This window comes from Episyrphus balteatus, chromosome 3 (genome assembly GCF_945859705.1).
Source record: "Episyrphus balteatus chromosome 3, idEpiBalt1.1, whole genome shotgun sequence".
Taxonomy (NCBI): domain Eukaryota; kingdom Metazoa; phylum Arthropoda; class Insecta; order Diptera; family Syrphidae; genus Episyrphus; species Episyrphus balteatus.
This window is the reverse complement of record NC_079136.1, coordinates 83,860,817-83,874,784: the sequence shown is the minus strand read 5'-3', so window position 1 is coordinate 83,874,784 and position 13,968 is coordinate 83,860,817. Positions and strand designations below refer to the sequence as shown.

Below are 13,968 nucleotides of genomic sequence, written 5' to 3'. Positions count from 1 at the left end.
GCTGGGTTACTTAATCTTTATTTCTTCTTTGGTAGGTGTTCTTTCGAAATTCCTTCTTACTCACTGGAAAATTTTATCTAGCAGTTTTTAGCATTTTATAACGGTAACATCTCAAAAACGGAGGCCAATCAAATTTTTCTGACTTCAGATTCGAGTTCAGCACATCAAAAACCTCTAGAAAGGTATATCTTGGTTCTTGTGGCAAAAAAAAAGTTCAATTTTGTTGACCAGTGTTATAATAAATTTTAGTTGTTTTTTTTTTTTGAAAATATGCCTTCGATCATCGCCACACGTACTAGATAAATTGATTGTAATTTGTTTTTTTTTGTAACATACCAATTAAATTTAACTGTCATCAAAAAATAAATAATCAAATATTAACATTAATAAGCCACCCACATTTTTTGTTGCATTTTTTTTAATTTGCTTAATTTTTTTAGACTAAATCAACAAAAAAAAATGTAAATATAAATAATTATTGTTATTCTGTTAATATTTAATTTGTTAAAAATAAACATAATGTAACATTTTTGCAATACTTATTATTAAAATAATAATTTGAATTTTGAAAAACAAAAAAATTCCACCAATATGTGTAGTAGATACTTAAGAGGACCTCAATTATCGCCAATTGCATTCTCCAATTAGAATGCGGTTTCATCGAGTGTCTACCTTTTTTCCATTTAATTATAATTATACTATTTCGTGCGGCATTCCTGAAAAACATATTCATTATACTTTCTAGTGTTCAGAATGCAATCCATGTTCATTTTTTTTTTGTATTTATTCTACAGAAGTTAATTCTTTTGTAATTACACTTTAATAACTATACATTGTCAGCCCTATTTATAAACTCATCATAGACAGTACATAGCATTATGTACTCTTTCTAATGTCTTTAAACAGAAAATTGTTATTTATAAACTTTGAGCAACGTTTAATAGAAGTTGTATAAGCTAAACGAGTTTTTAGGTTGTTTAGAGCCTGAATAAGAATATATTTTGCTTAAATGTCATTTGAACATCAAATAATTTTCAGAAAAAGAAAAAAATATCAATATTTGTATATATTTTTTTCATTGAAGAATTTATTTTTTGGATTACATTTCCAATTAAATAAAGAACTTGAAGTCAACTAAATCAAAAAATAATTAATTTGGAGATTTGTTCCTGATATGATTTACGAGAAATTTTGGCCGCAGTACTTATAAATTCATATGTGTACCCCTTCATCTTTTTCTTATTCCATAGAATTTATGTCTACATTTTCATACATGTGAACCAAAAAAGCCGACGGAAAATACATTTTCCAATCCAATCTGATGAACAATTTGTTGTCAAGCAAAAACAAATGAAATGTGTTTTTTTTTTAGAGATTTTCTTCTACATATGACATTGAGAACTTTCGCCCACGTTTTTGTTTATTTTTTTTTTGTTTATTTTTGAATCAGATGGAGTTATTTTGTCGACAGATGGAGTTGTTTGTCGTACTAATTTCCATTTTTAGTACTTATTTGGACACAAACCTAGCATAACAATAATGGCTAGGAAAATGTTTAATAAATAGAAATTTATGTAACGTTGCATAAAGGCTACATAAAACTTTATGTATTGTATAATTATGCAGCCGTTTAGATCTGTTTAGTGAAGTCTAATAAATAAGGCTGTGTATGTATACTGTATTTCATATGAGAGTATAATATAATTTTCTCTGAAAAAATATTATTTTTAATGAATTTAAAATTAAATTTCAACTCAACAATAAAAACAAAATGTGAATACGTTCGAGATATATTTATTTATTTTTTTTTTTATTTATTTCCAGTTAAAATTCTCCACAAATTTGATTTAACGTACAGAAGTTGAAAAAAAAAATAAAATATTTTATGAATTGAAATTCCACTTAAGTATTAACCAAACATGTTCATTGTGGTATGCATAACTATTGGGTAAAATTAATTTGTTTCCATATTACAATTAATTTATTTTTTTTTTTCGTTTACGTTGATTTATTTCAACTTTAAATATTTCAAATATTTAAAATTCTGGTCAAGCCCATTAGATAAAAAAAAATTAAAAAAAACAACCAATATTCTGGTTAAGAATCAGTTTTTGTGTTTGGTCAACCCTTTCAGTTTTGGGATTGATTAATAAAAGTATAAGGGTCCATGAGGATAGAAAATAAGAAATTTAACCTTTTTCGATACAGCTTTAATTAATTATGAATTTAAAACCAACAACAGTATGTCGGGTTGGGATTCTGACCAACTGATTGGTTTATTTTGAAGTGAAAAGAATATGTAGATAGGTAGGTACTTCTTTAAAATATTAATATACCTAAACTTAAATTCAAGCCTTATGATATTTAACTCAAATACAAGAATCCAACCATTTTATTCTAATTTGGAAGGCAACTATGCTAACCATTTATTCTAACTTCAATCGTTCTATATGTCCAGTAGAGTTCACAATAGATACCTGATATAAGTTTTGGCTATTAAAATCCTCTGCGAATCAGTAGAAACAGTGTCAAAGAAACGGAGGCTTAAGAGCTTCCTACTATTGGTCAAGATTAGGATTCTTAAAAAAAATGAACGACTTGATTGCGCGTGCTTACTTTTCTTATGGTCAAAGTTGCTTAATGTAAAAGTTTCTTATTTCTTAAGAAGGATTCAAAACAACGAACACAACATTTTGAATGATTTTAATCTTCAAACTGAGTATGTCATTTAGTTTCTTTTACAACAAGGAATTTTTAGAATTTTGTTCCTTTTCTTAATAACACTGCACAGTGGGTCACCTTCCATACAAAGTGCGGTCAAAAATATAATGACCATTTTTTTTTTAATGAAACACCTGTATTATCATTTTATATGATTTATTATTGCAAAAAAATGCATCAAGTCAGTTTTTTAAAATTTTGGTTATTTTCAAGAAAAATAAAAAAAAGGTAAAAAAAATTTAAAATATAAAAAAAAAATGGTTAATGCCGGAAATGGACCTGTCTGTCAGTCGAGCACTTTACCCTTACTCTCTAGTTAAGTCTTTTATAAAAATAATAGTGCCAAAAAGGAATTTTTTTAGTTTTACGTTGTAATTTTTTTTTCTCCGTGTATCGTCATTTAAACTCGTATTACTCGAAAAGGGGAAAAAAGGGAAAAAAACGGCGCTTTTATTTCGAAAGGTAGGACGGTATTCTTCATTTGAGAACTTAAATTGTAGAGGGCACTCGAAGGCAAACCAACTAAATCTCTTATTTAATGAAAATTGAGCTAAATAAAAATGGTTAAAATTGCTTCGCTAACGAGCCCCATTACAATTAGCCTTAATGTTATTTAACAATATAATTTATGTTTTTAGAAAGTATTAACCTTCTCGTTTAATATCCATAACAATTTAATACTGTTCACAATTTTTAACACCCGCTATTACTATCGCAAGTTCGCACCTTATAACCGCAGCGATTAAAAAACTGTACCTTTTTTTATATACCGACTTTGAATGGCTATTAAGAAATGAAAAAAAGGGTAACCGTCAAATTTTTTTTTGGTTTTGGTTCGATGGGAGATTGTAGAACGTTGTTTAATCATTGGATTTTAAAAAATTGACATTTACTTTTTTTATTTTTGACCTATGGCGGGACCCACTGTGCACTGGTCTGCAAAATTTATCTTTTTTTTTGCTCCTTCAAATAATTTTTTTTAAATTATGAAAGACTTTCCTGAATTTAAATCTGGTTTCAGAAAAATTCTAGCACGTACCATTGTTTTTAAATTGATTTTTGAAAAATATAAGTAGTTTGTAATAAAAGGGAAAATAACCCTTTTAGATTCGGTTGACTTAGTACAAATTAGGAAGACTTATTTCTCATAACATGATCTATCATATGACACCAAATTTGTATTTATTAATTAAAATTTACCTACATTTTAAGATACTAATTGACAAAAACAGCAAAAATATTGAAATCCACATGAACAAAAACACCTAAATTAAGGAAAATGTAAAATCTCAACACAAAAAGCCAAATATGTAAAGTAAACTATAATAAAATACATTAAAACAAATTTATACGTGTTATTTTATTTTATATACCTACTATTTTTGAATTCGGATTCAAAATCAGCATACTCTTAGAGAAGTATACTTTTGTTCTTGGGAGAAAGAAATATGAATTTTGTATGATCAGTTTCCTTATGGTAAGATGTGCCAAAATTACTTAACTTACTTAAGTTAAGATATCTCGAATAAAAAAAAAAAAAATATTTAGGATATTGAAACTGAAATTAAAAAAAAATAAGTTCTTTTATAAACCGTGGCAGGTTTAGTTGAAAAGGTTTACATTACGCCAAAATATTGCTTCAAAAACAGCAAAAAATAATGTTGTTTTGAGATTTTAATGTCAATATCCTGAAAACGTGACGTGCTACGCCAATATTTTTTTATAAAAAGGAGGATTTCCTTGGATTCCAGTTTTTTCTTAATAAAAATTTCAAGAAATAAAAAAATTTCATTTGGCACAAAAACAAAACAAAATTTCAAAAAAAAATCAACTCGTTTTCTAAAAGAAAATATTGAATTTTTTTTTTAAACTAAATATTTTGAAAATTTTTAGACATTTTAATATAACGGATATTTAGATGCTTCTAAACTACTCAAATCTAAATAGGACCCAATAAGGCTTTTTTGACACCCAAAACGGTCACTTCCATGAATGCACTTGTCGGTAAAACGTTCGCCTTGTCCCTTGTCTTCTACACACGCGAACTCGTTTGTCATAACTTAAAAACTTATTCTTGTAAAGAGTACAGACCTTCATGTCTGATTTTCTCGTAAACGACACGACCGATATTAATGAAAGTTTTTGTACAAAAACGTTTAAGAGCCGTTTGCTCAAACGAAACTTAAGAATTTAAGTTCTACATAAAACTTTATGTTCAGCAAGTGGCCCTTAATAACATTAAACTTAAAAGATTAAACAAAAATCATTTTTCGATACATACTTAAAAAGATGCTTAAATTTTTTATGAAAAATCATTTTTTTTTTTTGGAAACTAACAAATGCATTTTAATGAAACTTTATTTTTGAATGTTGGAAAATCTACCTATCCTTTTTAACCCTTTCGAACTCAGCGATACTCTCATGTAACATATATCACAACAAAAACATTACTGTTAAAAAAAGAGCCAAGTTATGTTGAAGTTATGCTGGCACAACAGGTACTGAAATGTAAAAGTGTACCAAGTTCTAAAGCTTGGCTTAAAATTTGTAGGTATAAATAAAATGTTTATTGTTTGCTTGGCAATTTTTCAATTAGCTTTAAAAATCGGTAATTTTAAGAAAAATTGTCAAGAGCACAATCAACATTTTATGTATACAAATTTAAAGCGAAGCTTTAGAACTTGGTAATTACACTCTTACATTTCAGTACTTTTTGTGCCAGCATAACTTCAACATAAGAGAACTTGGCTCTTTTTTTAACAGTAATGTTTTTGTTGTGATTTTACTACTTTTTGCAAGGTATTGCTATAGAACTTAAAATCTCTATAATTGATGAACACTCAGAGAAAATGGGCGGTTACCACGCCCCTTGTCTAAAATTCTAAAATTCTCACATTTTAAATTTTTTTTTTGTTTAAACTACCAGGTCTACCATTCTAAAAAATTTTAAGGTTCTACGACAGTTAGAAATGCTCTATAATATTTGATGAAAATTCAGCAGAAATGGGCGGTTGCCACGCCCCCTATGAAAAATTCTCAAATTTTAAATTTTTTATTTGGTATAACTTATTAGCTTTACCATTCTACCAAGTTTCAAGATTCTAGATAATCAGAAGTGCTGTACGAAATTTGATAAAATTTAGTGAAAATGGGTGGCTACCACGCCCCCTGACTAAAGTTCTCAAATATAAAATTGTTTCCTTTATATAAACCATCAGCTCAACCATTCTACCAAATTTCAAGATTCTACGATAATCAGAAATGCTCTATAATATTTAATAATATGAAATTTCAGCGGAAATGGGCGGTTGCCACGCCCCACACAGGTAAATTTTCCCAAAAACATGGCCAAAATTATTTTTTGTGTTTATTCAATTTATTATTGCATGATTATATCAAAATAAGATAATTTCCATAAAATTCACCATTTTTAAGTAAATTTACACGAAAATTCACAAAAAAGAAGCAAAAAATGAAAAAAGTCGTTTTTTTTTACTTTACGCTATAGGGTTTCTTTCATTTGACATTTAATAATACAATATTTATACATTCAATAGATTGAAAAAAACAGTTGAACAGTCGTTATTATAAATAAATAAATAATGCAGGCATAGATAACAACTATATACATAAATAAACATGAGTGTGAGTTTGTATGTGTGTATATCATTCAATGACTTGTGAGTTGTGAAACTGTAACTATAAGTCTGCTTGCTCGATCTCTGGTTCTATTAGAAACTGAAGTATTTCAGAGGGAAACACATTTTTTGTTTTAGGATTTAGTTTTCTCAAACCACTTATTAATGGGTCAGAAGAGACCAAGAGATTATAAAACACATCTTCCATATTTTGCTGCCTCGAAAATTTTCTTGAGAAACTTTCTCGAAACGCTTTATATCTTTGTTTCGTGATTCTTGGGCTTCTTCGCCGAGCTGTCCAATGAATGAATAAATTTTATTGAGGCTTAAGTTTGGATACATATGGTTATTATGAAACTAAGTTAATTTTCCTTCAACAACTATTGAAAGTGCTTCTTCTGCTGTATATGGAATAATTTTCTGGTCAATTTTTTTCAAAGCTTTTGATATTTTTCAGCACGTGAAGGAGTTGAAAATATTATATTTTTCATTACATTTGATGAACAAGTTTCCCTTTTTCTCGCAGTTGCATGGCGCAGCATAGCTTAATTCTTCGGCATTATAGTTAGAACGTAAATCTTCTGTTTTACGTCTCTTTGACCGTTCGCTTAGGTCTGAAAAATCCATTTGAGTCCGTCCAACAAAGCCATGGGCTCAGCATGGAAACGATATTTCATATTGCAACCAATTTATATTTTGTTTTAAGAAGGTGTTGTTATTTCTGGAGGCACTCCAGCCATCTTCTTCTATGTTCATACCTATATGCAAAATCAAAATCCGTTAAATTTTTCTCTATTTGCTCCGAAATTTCAATATTTCAACCTTTGGTACCAAAAAAATTAATTTTTTCTGTAATGTCACGTGACGAACAGCTTTTTAAAAATTCAGAAAGCTTATTTCTTGAAAGAAAAATGAAAGTTAATTACGATCCTGTGTCAAAAAAGAAAAATCTAATTAAAAAAAAAAAAAAAAAAATCACCGTCCCCAACACCTTTTGAAGCCAATATTATAAAAAGTCGCAAAAAACCGCAATGTTTTAGGATTGTTTCCCATAAAGGAAACATTTAACTATTTTTCAACACTATTTTCAGTACAGAAAAACGCAAATCAACTTAACTTTTTCATTATCAAAGAAAAAAAATTTGTTTGTTTTTACTGCTCAAACACATTATCTTAAAAAGCTTTAAAATTTACTTTAGACTTAAAATTTTGCATTATCTTTGTCATTATCTTTTTTTAACATACCACTAGCAACAGAATCCATGTTAATTATTTAAAAAATCGCCAAAAAAAATTAAATAAAAAATAAAGCAAACTACTTCTTATAAGAAACCAACCTTGCTACTGCACTCGTTAATTAAAATGTTCTACTTTGAAAGCATCTACTGATTAAACAGTTACAATTTGCATCGCATGATCAATCAGGTTCTAAGCTTATGTTATTTGTAAACAACTTGGCATTAAAAAAAAACAACAAATCGCAAATTTTTTTTTTGTAGTTTTGGCCATGAATTTGGGAAAATTTACCTGTGTGCGCCCCCTGGCTGAAATTCTCAGATTTTAAATTTTTTCCTTTATATATCTACCATTCTACCAAATTTCAAGATTCTACGATAGTCAGAAGTGCTCTTCTATAATAATTGATGAAAATTCGGCGAAAATGGGCGGTTACCACGCCCCCTGAATTAAAAATCTCAAATGTTCGATTTTTTCCTTTGTATACACCACAAGTCCTATCACCATGTAAAATTTCAAGTTTCTACGATAGCGGGAAGTTCTCTATAATTTTGATGATCTGTCAGTGAGTCAGTGGAGTCAGTTACGGTTTTCGCGATTTTTGAAGTCCTATATCTCAGAAACTACTCATCGTAGGAAGCTGAAATTTTGTGAGGAATTTGGGTTCGGCCAGCTCAACAAATGTAGTGAGTTTGGCGTCTTTGGTGTATGAGTTAGAGGGGGGTCGAAAATGGCCTCAGTTGTTTCCTGTAAATAAGATTGTAGTGCCAAAGTTGCGCGTCACTTTTAGTAAGATTGACGCGCGCGTCACTTTTTGTAAGAATGACGCGTGCTTCACTTTTTGTAAAAATGACGCGGGCGTCACTTTTTGTAAGAATGACGTGGGCGTCACTTTTTGTAAGAATGACGCGGGCGTCACTTTTCGTAAGAATGACGCGGACGTCACTTTTCGTAAGAATGATGCGGGCGTCACTTTCAGTATAAATGACGCGTGCGTCACTTTTTGTAAGAATGACGCGGGCGTCACTTTTCGTAATAATGAGGCGGGCGTCACTTTTAGTAAGAATGACGCGCGCGTCACTTTTAGTAAGAATGACGCGCGCGTCACTTTTAGTAAGAATGACGTGGGCGTCACTTTTCGTAAGAATGACGCGGGCGTCACTTTTTGTAAGAATGACGCGGACGTCACTTTTCGTAAGAATGACGCGGGCGTCACTTTCAGTATAAATGACGCGTGCGTCACTTTTTGTAAGAATGACGCGGGCGTCACTTTTCGTAAGAATGACGCGGGCGTCACTTTTTGTAAGAATGACGCGGGCGTCACTTTTCGTAAGAATGACGCGGGCGTCACTTTTTGTAAGAATGACGCGGGCGTCACTTTTCGTAAGAATGACGCGGGCGTCACTTTCAGTATAAATGACGCATGCGTCACTTTTTGTAAGAATGACGCGGGCGTCACTTTTCGTAAGAATGACGCGGGCGTCACTTTTTGTAAGAATGACGCGGGCGTCACTTTTCGTAAGAATGACGCGGGCGTCACTTTCAGTATAAATGACGCATGCGTCACTTTTTGTAAGAATGACGCGGGCGTCACTTTTCGTAAGAATGACGCGGGCGGTACTTTCAGTATAAATGACGCGTGTGTCACTTTTTGTAAGAATGACGCGGGCGTCACTTTTCGTAATGATGACGCGGGCGTCACTTTTAGTAAGAATGACGCGCGCGTCACTTTTCGTAAAAATGACGCGTGCGTCACTTTTTGTAAGAATGACGCGGGCGTCACTTTTCGTAAGAATGACGCGGGCGTCACTTTCAGTATAAATGACGCGTGCGTCACTTTTTGTAAGAATGACGCGGGCGTCACTTTTCGTAAGAATGACGCGGGCGGTACTTTCAGTATAAATGACGCGTGTGTCACTTTTTGTAAGAATGACGCGGGCGTCACTTTTCGTAATAATGACGCGGGCGTCACTTTTAGTAAGAATGACGTGGGCGTCACTTTTCGTAAGAATGACGCGGGCGTCACTTTTTGTAAGAACGGACGTCACTTTTCGTAAGAATGACGCGGGCGTCACTTTTCGTAAAAATGACGCGCGAGTCACTTTTAGTAAGAACGACGCGGGCGTCACTTTTTGGAAGAATGACGCGCGCGTCACTTTTTGTAAGAATGACGCGCGCGTCACTTTTAGTAAGAATGACGCGGGCGTCACTTTTCGCAAGAATGACGCGTGCTTCACTTTTTGTAAGAATGACGCGGGCGTCACTTTTCGTAAGAATGACGCACGAGTCACTTTTAGTAAGAACGACGCGGGCGTCACTTTTTGGAAGAATGACGCGCGCGTCACTTTTTGTAAGAATGACGCGGGCGTCACTTTTTGTAAGAATGACGCGGACGTCACTTTTTGTAAGAATGACGCGTGTGTCACTTTTCGTAAGAATGACGCGGGCGTCACTTTTTGTAAGAATGACGCGGACGTCACTTTTCGTAAGAATGACGCGCGCGTCACTTTTAGTAAGAATGACGTGGGCGTCACTTTTCGTAAGAATGACGCGGGCGTCACTTTTTGTAAGAATGACGCGGACGTCACTTTTCGTAAGAATGACGCGGGCGTCACTTTCAGTATAAATGACGCGTGCGTCACTTTTCGTAAGAATGACGCGGGCGGTACTTTCAGTATAAATGACGCGTGTGTCACTTTTTGTAAGAATGACGCGGGCGTCACTTTTCGTAATAATGACGCGGGCGTCACTTTTAGTAAGAATGACGCGCGCGTCACTTTTCGTAAAAATGACGCGTGCGTCACTTTTTGTAAGAATGACGCGGGCGTCACTTTTCGTAAGAATGACGCGGGCGGTACTTTCAGTATAAATGACGCGTGTGTCACTTTTTGTAAGAATGACGCGGGCGTCACTTTTCGTAATAATGACGCGGGCGTCACTTTTAGTAAGAATGACGCGCGCGTCACTTTTCGTAAGAATGACGCGGGCGTCACTTTTTGTAAGAATGACGCGGGCGTCACTTTTCGTAAGAATGACGCGGGCGTCACTTTCAGTATAAATGACGCATGCGTCACTTTTTGTAAGAATGACGCGGGCGTCACTTTTCGTAAGAATGACGCGGGCGGTACTTTCAGTATAAATGACGCGTGTGTCACTTTTTGTAAGAATGACGCGGGCGTCACTTTTCGTAATAATGACGCGGGCGTCACTTTTAGTAAGAATGACGCGCGCGTCACTCTTTGTAAGAATGACGCGGGCGTCACTTTTCGTAAAAATGACGCGCGCGTCACTTTTAGTAAGAATGACGCGGGCGTCACTTTTTGTAAGAATGACGCGCGCGTCACTTTTCGTAAAAATGACGCGTGCGTCACTTTTTGTAAGAATGACGCGGGCGTCACTTTTCGTAAGAATGACGCGGGCGTCACTTTCTGTATAAATGACGCGTGCGTCACTTTTTGTAAGAATGACGCGGGCGTCACTTTTCGTAAGAATGACGCGGGCGGTACTTTCAGTATAAATGACGCGTGTGTCACTTTTTGTAAGAATGACGCGGGCGTCACTTTTCGTAATAATGACGCGGGCGTCACTTTTAGTAAGAATGACGCGCGCGTCACTTTTAGTAAGAATGACGCGGGCGTCACTTTTCGTAAAAATGACGCGCGCGTCACTTTTAGTAAGAATGACGCGGGCGTCACTTTTTGTAAGAATGACGCGCGCGTCACTTTTAGTAAGAATGACGCGGGCGTCACTTTTCGCAAGAATGACGCGTGCTTCACTTTTTGTAAGAATGACGCGGGCGTCACTTTTCGTAAGAATGACGCGCGAGTCACTTTTAGTAAGAACGACGCGGGCGTCACTTTTTGGAAGAATGACGCGCGCGTCACTTTTAGTAAGAATGACGCGGGCGTCACTTTTAGTAAGAATGACGCGGGCGTCACTTTTCGCAAGAATGACGCGTGCTTCACTTTTTGTAAGAATGACGCGGGCGTCACTTTTCGTAAGAATGACGCGCGAGTCACTTTTAGTAAGAACGACGCGGGCGTCACTTTTTGGAAGAATGACGCGCGCGTCACTTTTTGTAAGAATGACGCGGGCGTCACTTTTTGTAAGAATGACGTGGGCGTCACTTTTAGTAAGAATGACGCGCGCGGCACTTTTCGTAAGAATGACGCGCGCGTCACTTGTTGTAAGAATGACGCGCGCGCCACTTTTTGTAAGAATGACGCGCGCGTCACTTTTCGTAAGAATGACGCAAGCGTCACTTTTCGTAAAAATGACGCGGCGTCACTTTTAAGAATTCGCGAGAAACATTATAATAAATAATTTTTTAGGTTTCTATGGCTCAATTTAAATATAATAATGTCTAGTTTCTGTATCAGTACCAAAACTTAGTCAAATATCATTCTTTTATTTTTTGTTATCGAAAAAGGGACTGAAATTTACTTTTTTTTTCCTAAAAGTTTTCTTATATGGTCATAATTTAAAAAAAAAATATATACAAAATGTTAATGCAGAAAGTGTCTTGTTTTACAGCTTAGAAGAAAAAATATTATTATAAAAAAAAAAAAATTATTTTCTCAGTTATCCGGCATTTTTGGTGGTCATAGTCAGTGTATGTAACTTACATGTAACATGAGAGTAACATATTAGTTTTGCTATTTATTATTTTAGAAAATAACTTTTTGTTATTCAAAATTCTTAGTTGTAATGTGTTTGACACGATAATACTTAAAATATTTTTTTTAATAATTTGGGTTCGAAAGGGTTAATGGTAAACGTCTATAAGGATTTTAAATTTTTTTTGTAAAAACTTTTTCTTTACTCTTTTCACTCATGCAATCAAGCATTCAAAATGTTACCAAATATAGATTGCATACATTTTTTTGTATGTATTAACATTCAGATTATTTCGCCAACAAGCTTTTAAGAGCTTTTGATAGAAAGGTTAGAGAAGAAACATTAATTCAAACCAATATAAGGTCTCTTATCAAGTATAAGGCAATTAAAAAGCTTCTTCAATAGATGTCTAATGTGAATAGCCGGGGTAAGCTGGTGTCCGATAAATCATAATCATCACAATCTCTATACAATAAAAAATATATGCCTACACGGAGAATAAAATGTCATCTCAAATTAATATAATGCGCACATTAAATCTCACCACCTTCTAATTCCACTTAAACTCAGTTAAATTTAATGTGAACTTCATCTTATTTTAATGCGAATGTTCATCTTAAAAATATCGACAAAAAATAAAAATTTTAAAATTATAGTCACACTTTAGCTTTTACTTGCAGTTTAACATACTCATTTCCAACAGTGAGATACCACGATGATAATGCACTCCCCTAGTAACCCAACAGTTGTAGGTTCGATCCTTGGTGGCTGCCAGTTTTTTTTTTTTTTATTTTATTTGCGCATCCAAGAAATTAATGCAGAAATCCGCTTAAATTAAAGTGTGATCCGCTTAATTCTATGTGATCTGTTTTCTCTGTGTATTTAATTTTATCAAATTTAGTCCAATAAGTATAATTTCTCATTCACGACTGTAACTATAACCAACGAAGGTACAAAAAAATTCTAAATGTCTCAGAAAAAGAAAAACTCAAGTCAAAACATCAAAATACACGTCTTTCGAAAAGTCTTCGAAAAGTTTAAATCGGATGAGCAAAGACCAAAAAATCGAAAGAAAAAGCGAAAAAAAAAAACATCTTGTGTCTTAACTTTTTATTTCTCCTCGTTTGCATCAATGATATCTTATTTCATCTCATCTCATCAAAAATTCGTATATATTCTACCCCTGTGTTCCATATATATTTAATTTTAGTTTTTCTTTCTTTATTTTAACTTATTTCACATTGCAGGATTTGATGGTGGCCTTAGACAATGGTTCCTTATGGAAATATTTGATCAGCATAGTGGCAATTTGCAAGCGAATATTTCATCGAAATATCCCATTCTAAGTGTGACACATCTAGACTCTGGTCGGCTTTTTAAGATCTTTGTGTATTCGGTTAACTTACGTGGTCGCAGTGAGGCTGTCATCTTGGAGGGTTTCACACTGAAAGCAGCTGAAAAACAAACAGGTAAGAAAAGTTTGAAGCTGCAAAGCTCTGATGCAGTTGAAGATATATAATATTTTTGGCTTTTAACCAACACAGTCAAAATTTTTATTTTCCATACCTAACCTACCTCCACTAACCCCTGCCACCCCGGTTTTTTTCCTTATCCTTCACAGTTCAGTGTTCAGTTTTGCACACTAAAAATTTGGAAGCCATGTTGGGTGATGGGGGGGTTATATGGGATAAGTCGAGTGCTCTTGGGGTAGAGATATATTTTATGAATATTTCATGACATAAAATTGTTATGAATT

At 33.7% G+C, this 13,968-nt stretch overlaps 1 protein-coding gene across 2 annotated transcripts in view; it reads left to right on the top strand.

Moving 5' to 3' along the window:
• Positions 1–13,968, top strand: part of LOC129914647 (hemicentin-1) — a 195,462-nt gene that overhangs the window by 172,470 nt on the left and 9,024 nt on the right. For both annotated transcript variants that reach the window (XM_055993988.1, XM_055993987.1), the window contains exon 13: positions 13,460–13,681. In XM_055993988.1, the coding sequence (XP_055849963.1) occupies positions 13,460–13,681 (222 nt within the window). The remainder of the gene's footprint in view (positions 1–13,459; positions 13,682–13,968) is intronic.